At 42.7% G+C, this 16,329-nt stretch overlaps 1 protein-coding gene across 1 annotated transcript in view; it reads left to right on the forward strand.

Moving 5' to 3' along the window:
- DNAJB12 (DnaJ heat shock protein family (Hsp40) member B12) overlaps positions 1-16,329 on the forward strand; it is a 243,135-nt gene that overhangs the window by 106,321 nt on the left and 120,485 nt on the right. Inside the window, exon 2 of the mRNA XM_085603836.1 lies at positions 8,139-8,313. Coding sequence (XP_085459962.1) covers positions 8,139-8,313 — 175 coding nt within the window. The remainder of the gene's footprint in view (positions 1-8,138; positions 8,314-16,329) is intronic.

Raw genomic sequence — 16,329 nt, forward strand, 5'->3', positions numbered from 1 at the left:
CTCTTTTGATGACATATTTGTTTTTAAGGGTTAAATAAGTCCTTGTCAGTAATTAACTTCAACAAGTTTTTTTTGTAGCTTTCTGTTGACTGGGGTCAAGCTTGTATCCAGCTGTGAGTGAGTTGGGCCTGCCAGAGTGTGAAATCTAAGCTTTGCAGATTTGCGATGAGAATATTAACTGTGAGGTATTGGAGGGACATTGAATTCAAAGATGGGGAAGATTTTTAGCACAGTAGCGAATTTTAGGTGTTGTCTCAATGAGGAGCTACACTGTTGCGGCAAAAGATTTTGGAGCCTGGACCAGGCACATTCCAGGGCTTATGGGGTTGAAAAAGCAAAGTCGGACTTGACTGAGAGTAGTTTAATGCGTCTGCAGTTAGCAGCTCCGGTAAGTTGGTCACGCGACACTTGCACTTGGGCTCTTTCCAGGGCCTTAATGCCTACCGCGCTTTCTCACTTATCACTTGTCTGACAGAGGAATGCCGAAGGGGAGCTTCCTGGTGCTCGGCTGCAGGGTGAGGAGTCTGAGGTGGTGTCGATGAGGTCACATGAAGTGACATAACTTACCCGAGCTCGCGCTGCCGCTACAGGGAAATAGCTACGGTAAACAAGTTCGACGTTCTTTACAGTGCTAGTGTATGATTAGGGCAGAGATAGTTTTCCCTGCCTGGAGTCAGAGGGTTGGCTGGCGTTTTCTAAGAGGAGTGCAGTGCAGGCTTGCATTCCTCAGTGACTTGCCAGAGCTGTTGTTTTGATTGCAGCAGTTAAATCTTCAAAGCGTGAGATTGAAAACGACTTGCAGTTTTCGAAAATGTCCGGCAAAGCGTCAGCCCTTAATAGAAAGTGATGTATCGCTCACACTGTGGGGATCTTGTAGGTGTTCACTAAGCATTTCTGATGCATGTATCACACTTCCCTGCACACTTGAACTTACCTGGATGACCCCGGTGTAACAGTTGAAGAAATTGTGGAAAGCTGCACAGTGGCTGTTGGGCTGACTCAGAAATACTTTTCATTGAAGATGAGTTTCCATCCAAAGAAAAAATTAGCACATGTATTGTGTGCATTTTGTGTTTGTAGTCCTCCTAAACCCTCAAATCATTCTCACTTCCTTTAATGCTCTTTAACATGTTGATTTTAGTCTCCCTTTCTTCAATACTATGCAGCCTTCATGTTTGTGCGGGCTGTACCTTAATAGCAGAAGTGGTGCTTTCCTGCAAGAGTCTGGACATTCATATTTTTTTAGTGTGCCACACATTAGCTCAAAAGTCTGAAAATTATATCAGTATTGCATTGGCTCCCAGCCATATCAATGACCTCACCGTGAGCTAGCATCCTTTTGTAGAGCTATTGCCCATCTTTTAAAGCCACACACTTGAAGAAATAATCTTGCACCTAGGCCGCAGCCATATGTCAATCAGTTTCAGCACAAGCGCTCTCCTGTAGCCCTTTTGACTCTCTTTGTTCCATTCTACTATCCTGAATTTTTTTGTGAATTTATGGCAAGTTTTTTTTTGATGGCCACCCAACACCTGACCAGTTTTATGAATCATGCTTTTCGTAAATGGACTGTAGAATAGACAATACAACACCATTTAAAGCAAATATATATCTAAAACAGCAGATAAAACACACCAACACTAAACTGTTTATTTAGTGCTTCATTCTGCTGCGGCTGAGTGCTGTAACAGGTGTTGCTATTGCCCAGTGAAATGGCACTCAGTTTTCAGATTTCTAAAGGATGTGCACTTCGCTTGTCCTTATCAAAGTTCAATCTTGAGAGTTGCCAATAACCACAGATTTCAGTGGCAAACCATTTTGCAGAACCATTTACCGTTTAGCCTCTGGCATCTATTGTGATTTTTTTTCCTGTAGGACCCTCTTGAGATCACCCAGTTGCCAAATTGCCAGTGCCCCTTTACATCATTACTTATGAAGTGCCAATGACTTCAATTCCTCCTTGCTTCTCACCACTTCAGTTTCTAACCCCCATCTAATTATGCCAGTGCTGATATGAGTCCTCACACGTTTCCCTTTCAGAGTTTAAGAACTGCTTCCATTCGTACTTGTGCATTCCTGGTTTGCCTTCCTGTTTTATCCTGGCCTTATTTGAGCCACAAAGAGGACGATTGAACTGCATTGAAGAAACATTTGATTGACCGAAGACCAGTTACCTCAGTCCTGTCCTTTGCTCCTTGTGACATGCATTTGTTCTAACACTTTTCTTGTGTCTCTCCTATCTCGAGGAACAGAGACTTTAGTTAATCCAATACAATTCTGAAGCATTATTTATTGTACTTAAATTCTTGCACCTTATATGTTGTTTGTGTTTCATGTGATACCTTCTGTCACCAGCTGTTATTTTCTTCTGAATTATTTATTATGCTTCCATTCCTGCACCTTACATGTTGTTTGTGTATCATGTGATTCCTTCTGTCACCAGCTGTAATTCTCTTCTGATGTATTTTTTAGCTGTACCAATACTGTACTTGTGTCGAGAGTCAAGTAGCATAATGTTTTTGTACACTGGGAGTTTCTGTGCAGTATTTGTAGGAATGTACTGTAGCCTGCTTTTCTCTGTGAGGCTAGGCACCGAGAGCCTTCACCTCAAACTCAGAAATCCCTCCTCTGATATGGACTGGTGCTGTCTCCCTTTCCATCCTCCCCTCCCCCACGAGGTCACTAGTAACGCCTCTACCTCCTCATGGAAGATGGATGTACCAACTTCTTCTCAAAGAAAATGGGGATCCTTTGTTCTCCGAAGAGAAAAGATATGGCCTGAAAAGGTACGATCAAGAATCTAAAATTCCTGAGACCATACAATGAATGAATCGATAGTTAATAGCCAGGAGCTAAGGTTATAAGTGCTGCACACACTATAGTCTGACACTAAAAGAGAGACAGGCTGTTTAATATCAATCAGCATATAACACACGCAAGCGCATTCAGCTGGCTTTGCTATATGCCTTGTAAAGATATATGTGTCGTTTACACATCAGTTTAAACAAAGAGAAACATACAGTGCATGTACACACAGTACATTTCCATAATTGTAACTTATTTTGCAGTAAGAAGAAAGTCCGTTTTCTAGACCATCTGCAAGGCAGATAACCCAGAAGAGCTGGGAAGGAAAGGGCAGTCCAAGCAACAGTGCAAGCAGTAACATTCCTGCAGGAGGGGTGGAAGATTAGGGAGTGAAGACTTTGCTTGACACCTCCCGACACATACACACCTCACTTCAGTGGCACATAAAGGGATGCTCTGTCACAGTGCATTCCAGAGTTGATCGTATGGGGGAGGGGGCTTTGTCTTCTTTCTGATAGAGCTTACAAAATGTAAAGTTGGATACTATTTTAGTCCAGCATGAACATTCTAGAAATCCATAATGTGATTGATGGTTATTGTGAGAAGTTGGCCTGGCATATGCTGTCTCCCAGTTACAGGGACACCTTGCACCAGTCCAATTCGACTCTTATTGATGATAGGTTTAAGACAACCTTTAAAGAAAGCTTTCCTAGTGGTAGCTGTGGAGAGCAGCCTTCAGGCTAAGTCTTGAAGGAGTGTTAAGCTTATTGTTTTATCATAAATAACCTCTTGAATAACCAAATGAAAGAGTAGCCCACACAGGTGTATATATATCAAATATATGTATTTATTCTAGAAAGAATCCCACAGTCTCTTTATGAAGCTGTTGCAAAGTTACAATTCAAACAAGCATTTATAAACACAATAAATAGCACAGGAATCACAGGGCCCCAGGGGGGGACCAAACCATATATCAAAAAAGTGGTATAAGAACCATGACAATTCTACAGACAGTGCCTAGGGCATTTAGGATCGCTGGCCCCTTAAGAATCCACCCCAGGTTATGAGGAAGCGGACCCACGGGAGGCGCGTGCTGTGGAAATAGCTGCTATCAGGATCTCTATTAAAGTCTATGGAGAATGTCGCGGTTTGATTTACACAGATTAAAGACACTTCTAGCAGGAGTTCAAAGTTAAAACTTTAGACTTAAGCTTTTGAGGAGCCCACTACCACGAGAGTACCGAGGTACCCCTGTTACCTGCCCCAGGGAAGCCGGGTGCATAGGTCGTTTTCGATGTCGGGTCGCGGGCTGATTTTCAATGGGAAAATGTTCAAAAGTGCTGCTAGCCAAAAGCGTTGATGATGCCGTGAAGATTGAAGTTGTAGAAGTTGAAGAGAAGAACCTGAAAGCAGAGGGGACAGAGTCTGGGTCACGGCACAGTGACCAGGGAGCTCAAAGCAAAGAGCCCTTCAATGTCGGGTGCTTCAAGTGGAAAGAGGTGTAGCTTGGATCTGCAGCCACGGGCTCCGGGAGGCTTCAAGGAAGGCCAGCTTCTGGAGGGCGACTGTCCCACGTCGGACGAGGGTCGCTGCGGTGTTAGTGTCCGGATTGGATCCACTAAGCCTTGGCAACCGCAACCCACGCAAGATGAACAAATCAGCTACTGGTGCAGACCCACGAGGTCTGTGAGAGGTCTCCTTTGGAGAGACTGTAGAGCAGGCCTGGATCAACCAGGGGAACTCTTAGATGTCAAGATTGTCCTCCGCTCGGGCCCACAAGTCGAGAGACAAGGGACCGTGGAAGGCAGCAAAATGGAGTGCGTAAAAGGGAGCCCACGGGCCACCGGAGGGGGCGAGGGCGCTGATCTTTGGCACAAATGCTGCTTGGTGGTTGGCTCAATAATGGGCCAAAGCACAACTTCCCCACTGGTCAGGGTCGTGTGCTACGCAAGAAGTGGCCGGTGTCCTGGGGTATTGGGAATCTCGGCACCCACGCGGTCCATGGTGCACAGGTTTGCTGTGCACACTCACTGGCCTCTGGGATGCTTAGGAAACCCACCTCAAGGGTGCTGGAAGTCGACGAAGTTCGTGAGAACAGCGAAGTTCCAACCGGGTCACTTGCAGTGTTTCAGGTGCCTGCCATGCAGGGGGGTAACTCCTTTACCCCAAGGGAGATTTCTTCCGTCAGCTGGGCAGCAGCAAGTCGAAGGTCAAGACTGTAAAGTTCAAGATTAATCTGAGGCTCTGGGGGCCACGCTATTCACCTTTATCCCCAAGATTAGGGGAGTGTCCAGAGTAGTGTCCACCAATGAGTGGTGAGGCGGGAAAGAGTGGCTACACCCTCTCCCCTTTGTGTGTTTCCCGCCTGGGCGAGGGGCAGGATGCCCCTGAACTGGTTCCAAGCGGTGTATGCAGAATGCAGGCTTGTAGCTGCCTACGTGCAACTCTGAAAGGACATTTGGTGCACCCACCCAGTTCCAATCCACATATCCTGTCTGGGGAGATGCTAGCACCTCCCTGCCACAGGAGCCCTATTGTCCAGCTGGCGAGGCTGGGATTTTCCCCAGCAACAGCCAGCCAGAGTCGTGTGGGTGGCGGGTAGTAGCCATTTTGTACTACTTGTGCACTTTTAAATTGGTGTCTAAATTCTGCTGCTTTTCCCATATCGCCCCTCTAGCAGGGGGGAATCGTACCCTCATGCCCATGGCTGGACTGGGGGTATGATTCCTACATGTTTGACACCAAACACGATATGGTTCTGTGTAGCCATTCTCAAGTTATCGCGTTATCGCGATAGACTTATAATGCGGTTAAGAGTATATGGTATGGCTACACTACAAACAACCCAGCAATGGTTTTACGAAGGTTGCAGAGAGGCCCTACTCATGTAGGGGTCCCCCCTCACACGTACCTCAGCACCCTGCCTTGTAGGATTACCAAGGCCTGCTATAGGGGTGACCTATGAGAGTATATGTGTTGTAATGGGGTGGGATATAGGGTACCTATATCCCTGTAAGTGGTGCTAGCACCACCTTACCCAGGCTACAGTAGTGGTCTGGTGGTGTCAGTTTGTATGGCTGTCCCAGGGTGGCACAATAAGTGCTGCAGCCCGGGTAGGCCTACTGAGGGACCCATGCCCTGGGTACCTAGGGTACCATCTACAAGGGACTGCCAGGGTATCCTCAGTATCGAATTGGTTTGTACCTAGGGTGCTCACATTAGTTTTAAGGAGAAAGCAGATAGGCTGGGGTCCTGGATAGCAGGATCCCAGCCAGACTAGTCAAAAACCACTCAAATACCAGGCAAAAAGTTGGGGGCAACCATTAGTCAGATTCCACCTTCCTACAGTTATACCGTTATAAATAATACAGTAATTTGCAAATATGGTGTAGAAGTACCGCACCTGATTGATGCCATATTAGAGAACTCAGTATCTCTTTTCTCAGCTATAGAATGCTATTGCAGTTGAAATCTAAAGATCCTTTTTATTTGTTTAAGTTGACTGCCGTTGGTTTTTTATGGAAACCATAGACCTCAGCTTCTAGTGTATGAACAGTCACTATAGTAAACTTACACAAGTGTCCGTTCAAATGAGAACTTGAAGGCCAATGAACCCACATCCATCATAGGTCATGTTTTAAAGACCCATGCTATTTGGGCTGCCCAATTCCACTAAGAAATGAAGCAACTATATATCACTATTAAATAGAGTACTTCTCTGGTATTTTATCAGTTGTTGTACAATGAATTATGCAGCAGGAAGAGCAACATTAGGTGCCCTCCAAAGCCATCCCTTGAATAGTGATGGGAAGGCGACCCAAGTGGTCCACCGTTAGCGGTTTGAATACATACAGCTAGGTTTTTACTTTTTTCTGAATCTGATTTAAGGTGACTCAGCACATAAGAAGAAAGGTGCTGATTTCACAGTTCGGCAGCTGCACTTAGAAAGCTGTTCCACCAAATTTCTTGTACTTGGACTGGTAAACAAGGCATTAGATTAATACTGCAGCGTTAGAAGGGGGGGGGGTGCATGTTGTAAGTTTCTATTTAGTAAAAGAGAGCCATTGTTGTTATAGAATCACAACTTATTAGAATTACTGACATCTGGATGATCGATCAAAACGTCTAAATAAAAAAATTAAAAAACAGGAGCGGAACATTCTTCCCATCTAAAGGAACCAAGATGATAAAGGTGGACTCGAATCTCAAATGTACCCCCACTACTAGACCTTCTTGAAAGAGGAGTTTTGAGATCTCTGTGCTGCACTTTGACATGGAGTGTTTTTTGTACCTTGCCTAATGGCTCCTTTAGACAACCATGTGCTCCTGATGTCGAGATGCACTTGGCGGTGGGCTGAGTCTCTGTGATTTGGACTCTCTTTGACAGAAAAAACATTACTTCTCATTCATGGGACCTCAATCTAATGGGGCCTTCCTGTATTGACTTTCTTTAAACCTGCAAATAATTAATTTCTTGTATTTCTGTTTCTTATTTTTGTGGCAGCTTCTATCTTGAGTTAAACTGCATGATGTATATTGATGTTTTTACTTTGTTGATGCCGGTGGAATGGTTCTGCTAATGATAAACTAGTGTTGTGTGTAATGTTGAGGTATTCCTGGCTAAGTCAATATTGTTTGACTGTTGATAGCCATCAATGTATGAGGAAGTTGAACAAGATATATATTCTCTGCTTCCACACAGAACTGACTGATCACAGTAGTCCATTATTTGGCGCTTATTAGGCAAGAATATCTGTGCCCCTGTGCACTAATTGAATTAACACAAGAAATGCTCCAAACATTTATGTGCAATGAGGGCATGCCTTTTGTAAAGTGCACATGTCCTGCTATGGGCACAATTCCCGATTGCCTGTTCGTCAGGTGTTGTATGCCATCGGGTTTCTGAGACCGGTATACCAGTCTGCCTTTGTTAGAAAGCATGATAACTCAGTCCACCTGAAAAGGATTTGCTTGTGTTGTCAGTAAGGTTCACTGCTACACCAGAATGCTGACTCTAAATATGCACGAGGCTTCGATGTGTGATGATGTCAGTCTAGCACCTCTCCGAGGAGCTGCGAAGCTCGTTGTTTGATTAATTAGCAGGCTAAGTAGGAATACAATGCTAATGGTTAATCTATTGTGAGCTAAAATGTAAATAAAGTTGTTCCTAACCTATTTTTAAAGAAGATGTTCCTAATGCTTGTGGGACAACGGTAATTTATTTATTTAACCTGCACATAATGAATGAGTAAAAAATAATTGCTTTAGCATCTGTACACTTTGATATTTTTGATCAGCATTTGATTATGATTATTTTTTTTACCTTTTCCCAGCACTAATTGAATCCCTCACACAAAGTGGTCAGTCTTCGGATAAACATTCGCACAACAGAGACTCTACGCACACTCGGCATAGAAACCCTGGAAGCGAAACCCCTTCGGCCAACGGAGAAGCAGTCGGGGAAGGAAGCAAAGCCTTCACGCCTGACCAGGTGGAAGCAGTAAAAAGGTACGAACCAAACTCTGTTTCTCATTATGGGCACCATTACAAGTCTGCTCCTTTCAGTCATGATGGGACCTCTTCCTGCACTCAGATTTACAGGCTGCAAGAAAAAAAAAAAACGGACCGGATTTTACCTATCAGAAAATCTGTCCTGTAGAATTGCCATGGTACTGCTCCCCCTTTCTAGGCCCCCATCAGACCCCCTTTTATGCCATCACCCAGGGCCACTGGAATTATGCAGCAGTGGAGGGCCAAATTATGTGGCAGGATTGACTAAACTATGCAGCAAGAAAAGACAAATCATGAAGCGGATTGCGGCAATTTTGTGCTAGTATTTTTCTTTATTTTATCTTTTTTATACTTGTTAACATTGCCTGGTGATAGGGAGCTCCTCACTGGTATCAGTTCAACACTTAAATATAGCAGTAAGCAACAGAAAGGTGACCATTCAACATTTGCAAAGAGCCTTCCACTGCGCCGCGACTCCTGTCGCTGTATTTTTAGTAACTTATGAACTGTGCAAGAGCACTGAACTGACTATCTGTAATAGAACTTTGTAGATGTGTGGGAAATAAAGAGAAGTTGGCATCATCCAAAAGTTAAATTTATAGTATAGCCCATTTGGACCATAATGAGGACCCAAAAGACAGTAAATGGGATTAAATGCAGGTTAATTACAAATTCAAAGCCAAACGGATGTATAAAAGTCTCAATAATCTATTGTAAAAATACAGAATAACTACTGGTAGTCCAAATTGTTTAATAACATTTAGTCTTAATAACATGAAGCACACAAGGAATTCTGTAATGGCAATGCAGAAAATAAGTAACCAAAATCTGGTGATCGGTATATGATTTCCAGTCCTCTTGCCTATACATGAGTAAATCTAAATTACCTAACCAAGCCTAAACTAAGTAGCATTAGCGGTAGTTGGGGAAAACCCTAATTAGATCCTGTAAACAGGAACATGTCCGCTTTGCAGAGACCTCTGTTGAAGTTCTCCAAAATCTGGAGTATTTTAAAGAATAAAGCCACACATCAGAAATATAGCAAATAGGTCTGCACCCCTCTGAGTCTCAAGGGAATCTGCCTAAAGCTAAAGTGTGACCAGTAATTAAAACTTCACAGAACATTCGAGAATCCCACATCAGTCTTTCAGTTCTTTTCCACCTTCTCACAGTAGAACTTGACTGCCTCATTTGATACTCCCATCTCTTGGTCTGAACATCAGGGCATCCTTGGAGTCCTCCCATCTCCAGATATTAACATGAATCAGGGTCCTCCCTTTGTTCGTTCCTCTCGTCCTTGCCAAAAGTTCTCCTCCCGAGCCTCGCTATCTCTCATACACAGTGTGCCTTTCACTAACTACGAGATCATATGAATGCAACTTTCAAAGAAGAAGGAAACATTGCAACCCGAGCAAACTTTCACATTGAAGGTTAAATGTTGGTGTCCAAATGCCTAAGGCCTTTAGTCAAGTTACGTAGCAGAACATTTCAATACACATTTTAAATGTATGGTTATGGACACATATACAGTTACAAAATAAATGTATATATATAAATGTATATATATATATATATATATATATATATATATATATATATATATATATATATATATATATATATATATATATATGTTAACAAAATTACTCAAACTACACGTATGGTGATGTATATGATAACTGCAATTTGGTATCCCTATAAGGAAAGTATTAGTATGCACACTCATGTAAATGTGTGTATTATACAGCGAATGCAACTTCAGTAATTCGGTGAAGTGCACCACTTTATGTTAGTGTTATTAATGCACACAGATATCTAATACCTCATGCACATATATTTATGGCATAGTCAAGACGTGAAAGGGTGGAACCGAAATTATGCTGCTTCAACTGTTTGATCTAGAATTTTTTTTTTGCGGTGGGGTTAAAATCTGCAGATTATGGGGCAAATGCAGCAAACCCATTATTATGCAAAAAAACGCTGACCCTGCAGAACTCGCATAATTTTAGTGGCTCTGCCCTTACCCCACCCCTGTTCCGCCAAGATAGGGACGCTCCCTTTTAAGAGATGCAGAGAATATGTGGTAAATGTGAACTTTAATTCCACAACAAAGGAAACAGGGCATAGAATTCCACCTGGTAAAACTTGATCTGCAGAGTACCCATTCAATGGGGATTAACTAATAACTGCAAAGTACTGTCGGGGTATTACCAGCACGGAGCCAGTATTTATGGGTGCATAGTTACCACACCACCAGTATCTTTGGATTCAGTTGTTGAATGGTTCATCAAAATACAGGGAAATACCTCAAAAGAGCTATTTCATCTTCCACTGAGAACAAATGTGAGAAGTGCAATAATAAGGGGAGTAGTTTGTCTCAAACTGTACTTCTTTATCTGATACAGCATGTCGATAATAATTCTCCTTGAATGAATGAAGACTGTATAGAGCACTGCACTCAACCCCGGAGGGGCATCTCTGCGCTGAAAACGGAGGTATGGAGGCTAGAACAGACGATCAGTTGCTAAAGAGTTCCGTTTTCAGGAGTTTTCGGAACTTAAGAAAATTCAGGCACTTGCATAAGTGAATGGGGAGCGAGTTCCAGTATCGAGGGGCAAGGTAGGAGAAGGTTTTGCCACTGGAGCAAAGTTTGTTAAACCTAGGGATAATAAGCAGAGCCTTCTCTCCAGAGCGCAGCGATCTGCTTGGTAGGTAATGAACACATTTTTCTACAAGGTACATGGGACCATTGATTGTTTTGTGGACCACGCAGCAGATTGTAAACTTAATTCTTTTAGGAATGGGACGCCAGTGGAGGCATCTCAACAATGGGAGAGGTTCAGTTCTAGGAGGCATATTAAGGGCCAGGCGCACTGCCGTGTTCTGAACCACTTGCAACCTGTTCAGCACGGTGTTGTTTGCTGCTGCCAAAAGGGCATTACAGTAGTGAGACAATTGACTACCAGGGCTTGAATCAGGGTCTTACGTACTGATAAAGGGAGGAGGTGGAACACTCTCCGTAGAAGCTTCAGCATATAAAAACGGGTGCCTGAGGTAGTTGCAACTTGATCTCTCATAGATAGGGAGTGGCCCAAATAGACTCCCAAGTTTTTTGCCTTCGTTGTAGGGGTAGGGACAGGGCCTAACTGTGGTGGCCCTCAATCGGGGGACGACAGTGTTTGTGCTATGCCAAAGAGTGGTAATTCTGTTTTTTCGGCATTAAGCTGGAGAAAATTCTTCGTCATCCAATCGGAAATTACTCGCATACCTTCAGCAAAGAGATATTTTGTCGGGACCGATTAGTTATCAAACAAAAGAAAGAGCTGGGTATCGTTCACATACGAAAAGGGAACAAATCCATGATCTCTAATCATTTTTGCAAATGGGACCACATACACATTAAATAGTGTGGGACTGAGACACGAGCCCTGCGTCACCCCCCTCGTAAGAGGTCTAGCACAAGAGCGAAAGGACCTAAATTAACGGTCTGTGTGCACTGCTCTAGAAAACTTGAAAGCCATTGAAGGGCAGGCCCCTCATTCTTTTTAAATACTTTGTCTATGCATCGCATCATGCACAAACACAGTGCAAGGAAGGAAGGATGAAGAAAGTCTAAGAACTCTTCTGTTATTTCCTGTCATCATCAATATCAAGTTCTGCATGAGTCCACTTTTAGTGTAATCTCACTTCTGCCACACTTAAGTGCTGCTCTTTCTGTCCTTGGTTTTGACGAAGTAAGAGAAGTTCTGGTTCGGCACAGGAAAACCCTCGATTTAGATTTTCTGCATTTTGTTTCAGGGACAACCCTAGGATTGAAGTTGCAGCTCCTCCTGAGTTCTCTAATTTAGGCCAAGCTATGTACTCTTTTATTTTTGCCATTCTGGGAATGGTCATCCTGCGCTCATCTTCTTCAATATCATGATCCACTAAGTTATGTACATCCTCCATCCTTGATGTAGATTCCATGATAGTTATTTGAAGCATACTTCCCATCTCATTTCCAGAAATTTGGCTCGTCATGTTTGTTTTTCATTTGGCCGCTTATAAGCTTCTTATTTGGACTTTCATCAATTTGTTCATAGCACTTCAGAGTGCTTCACAAATGGAGAATATTCCAGTTCCATCTTTTACAAATAAAAACAGGAAAGCTGAATTGAGTCTTGGGAAGGGAAAGTAGAGACGGGTACATCAAAATGTTCCATGGATTATACAGATCAGTTACTGAAGAATTTACTTGAGAGGAATGTTTTCAGATTTTCTGGGATTCAAGAAAAATGCTTTGAATGAATGGAAGATCTTTTTTATTCTGTTCTGCTTTTGCTCCTGGAAGTGTCAGATTGGAAGCTTCTTTCAAGCTTAGCTATCCCTGGCATCTGAGTTCTTTCAAACCCCTATTGATGGGGCATATACTGGAGTATGTGTACCTTTATAAGCAGTGAAATTGATTCTCACCTCAAGGAAACCTAACAAGGTTTCTTGGGGGAGTAGTAGTGAGAATATTGCTTACTTTGAAATCTCCATGAATATCTACTTAGAGGGACAAGGGTAGATCTTCTAGATAGACCTGTCAGGTCGGTATTTCCAGAATCAAGCAGTAATGACTGAAGAGTGGAGGCTGTACAGAAGTTATTTGTGGTGAGAGGAAAATTTATTTCATTTATCGGTTAAAGTTGGTCTAATGTATGAGCTGCATGATATAGGGTTCCATTACTACATACTAGGTAAAATTAGGAAGATTAATGATGGATCAGCATGATTTACAGGCAGGCACCCCTTTTTATCCTGAACATAAAGTGGACCCAATCGGAATTATACCAATGCCTGTCTCAATACAAAGATATAGAGTGAGGACTTAGTTAACTGTGCAACACTCGCTCTCTGTTTAATCTCGCAGAGAATCTGTAAACATACTTTTGTCTTGCTCATGTAGCTCTCAAGAATGCAACATTACCTTTTCCTGAGCTCCCCCCTAAATTCCATAAGCGCGTTTCCAACTCAGTTTAAAATTTATAAAAAGATTACTAATTTTTCTGCTATATTCTATAGATCAGTTACAGCTGAAATTGCTTGAGATGTTTGGCAGCAACGGTGTTTTTTTATAAAGTTCAATATGAACTCTTAACAAAAAATAAAGGATTATATACCGCTGAATGATTGGCCAAAGCCTTTAACCCAACATCCAGCCTCATGGCATGTATAACTGAGGCTTTTACATGGCCATGAGCAGATTTCTAGTGTTTTCCAACTAGGGACTCATTGTCAAATGCACAGAATGGACACCTAGGGAAAGTGCAAAACTTGGAAATTGCAGATTCAGGTACCCACTGCTGAAAAGAGCTTGGTAGACACGCACTACCTCTTCCACTGAATATGCAGTTTCAAAAGGGGGGAGATTTACTACCCCCAGATCCCTAGTCATTGAAGTTGGTGAGATAGCACTTAGCACAATAGTTATAGAATACAGCTACCCAAATTAGTCATAAAATTGAATGCATATCCTAAAAGAAAACGTCTTGCTACACATGGCTGTTACGCTTCAGAGTATAAAATGTTTGCATGTCACAGCCTTGCAAAGGACAATGCTCCTTGCAATTCAAAGTTCAAGCATACAACAGTATTTAAATACAATGAAGGGATCTTAAATGACCTATAAATTAATTAGTGTTAATTCATCAGGCAGTATGATTTATTGGCAAGACAGGGAAGGCTAATCAAGTTTAGGATCCTCACCATAACCTATGCGTTTATGGGAAGTTTAACAGAGTTTTAATTTCATGCACTCTTGCAGTGCATTCATGGGACTTTAGTAATGTACTAACAAGGCTTAAGAAATCACAGGCTTTAGACCCATCCAAAATATGACTTTAAGGTGCTGTCATGAAAGACAGTGGTTTCATTGCAAAACTCAGTGAATAACTGGGACTCTCTATATACAAACGTACTCGCAAATTCACAATTATTGTATTGTGCTAGTCAGGCACCCCAGATTTCCATCTGAGGTTGTTTACCCATTTCATATCATTGTAAGTGGGGCCATTATTTACTCCACTGATCAATCATCCAAAACAATTCAGAACTATGAACCAACTCTGTGTGGCCTTTTTTACCCCATGAAGAAAAAAAGCAACCTCCAAATCTGATGTGGCCCAATGGGTCATCTGGTGTATTAAGCTATGCTAAGCTCTGCTAAACAGCCAACACGACCTGTGTCACCTTCATTATAGCTATAAGAAATCATTCTATAAGGCACTGCAGCTCCCAAGCAGGAGGTAAAGCATTGGCTCAGGTGTTAGGTCCGTTACGTAGGCAATGCTGGTAGGACAATGTGAGACAGAACAGCAGTCTCTGCAGTAGAAACATGGATGAGCTTCATTCTTTAAACAGTAATGTCAGAATAGACTGGTGGGATAGTGAAGTTCAGCACTGTAACAATGGTAATTGCATAGATGCCCAACTCACTAGCTTTGGCAAGGCATGTCCAGGGTACAAAGCAGCATGCCATGTAGGAAGTACTTAGTTTATTTTTTTTTAAAGTATAGTTGTTGATTGCCAAAATTATGTGGCTTCCATCCACCAAGCATGGAACTCCTCCAGTCCTCCAATAGCTCTGCTGAACCTGTGTGTGCTGTGAGTGTGGTTTTAGGAAGCGCAGCCTGGGCCACCCGCTACTAAGCAAGTAGGGGGTGTGAGCCATGGAGGCAAGCCATACCATCTTCACTTTTTGCACATGTCCTGTCTCAAAAGCAGCTTCAGTGCCACTACTGGTCAGAACCTCTGATCGCCCCTGAGAGCTACCTCGCAATCAGCTCTAAAGTCAGCCTGGCCAAAAAGCAACATCACACTGTCCGGGGTGAAGGAATATCCATGGTCTTTATTTTATTTTCGTTGTGGTTTGTGTAAATAGATGGAATGGACTGCCAACACATTGAATGAGAGGATCACTGCATTGACTCTCCTGTTGTTATGGGCCTTTTGGGAAAATGAAAGAATTACTGACTAATCCTGCTCCTTCCACTGTGTAAATGCTAGGGAATTGTGAAAGAGTCCTGGTTCTATGAAGTAAATGCCAGTGGCTCCAGTTAAGTCCTGAGAGGAGGTTTAGATCAGTGGATTGTGACAGAAGAGTCATTTCAATGTCTTTTCTGTTCCAAGCTGTCACCTTCCATGTCTTAGATGAAAGAGACAATTACCACACAAAACGTGAATCTTAGGTTATTCAAATTATTTCTACCTTGTTGCTGTGCTACCATGCACCGTTAAAAGACAGCACTATAAAACTAAGTAAAAAGCACCCAAGTGTAGGAACCTGTTTTGCCAAACACCGGTAATTGATAAATATCAACCCTGCTGTGGTTGACTAGTCGTATCTCATAGGAACAGGAAGTAGGGGATAGTCCTGTAGTCAAACACTAAGGCATGGGACCAGGCGAAAAAAAGTGAGAGGAAAAAAATGTTTTTATCTTTCCTAGTCGAGAGGCCGTCGGAGAACCTGTCGGCCGCACTCACACAAACTTCCATTCTACTCACGTCATCAAGGATCCTGCCCCGCTCAATCACCTATTTGGGTCCGCGTATCCTGGCTCTCAGAGACCTCTTAGTGAGAGCGACGTGTGTTTATATGTGTGAGAGAACCATTGGTGAGTCTACACCCCGGCTCTGCGTGTGACGTCACTTCGACTTATGGAGTGGCGACCGACAGAACTCCCAAAAATCATGGGAATTGTTGTTCAGGAGCTTTTTTCTTTTTTCATTCATGTGTGAACATGAACGGGTATTTGAGGCATTTAGTACATGTAGGCTCAATGTGAGACAACAAAACCTTTACTGGATTGTATACCATCTAAGGGAACCCTGACCTTACAATACTTAGTATGCAGAGATCTAAATATCGTGCAAATCTTTATAACCTGTGTATCTTGGAGAGAACTCAGAGACACTACTGATTTGACTTGACACGTGGGTCTAGCATACATGTTTAGAAGTGGAAAGAGCCTGTAAATAATACCTAGATAG

Source organism: Triturus cristatus, chromosome 1_2, assembly GCF_964204655.1.
Source record: "Triturus cristatus chromosome 1_2, aTriCri1.1, whole genome shotgun sequence".
NCBI lineage: Eukaryota > Metazoa > Chordata > Amphibia > Caudata > Salamandridae > Triturus > Triturus cristatus.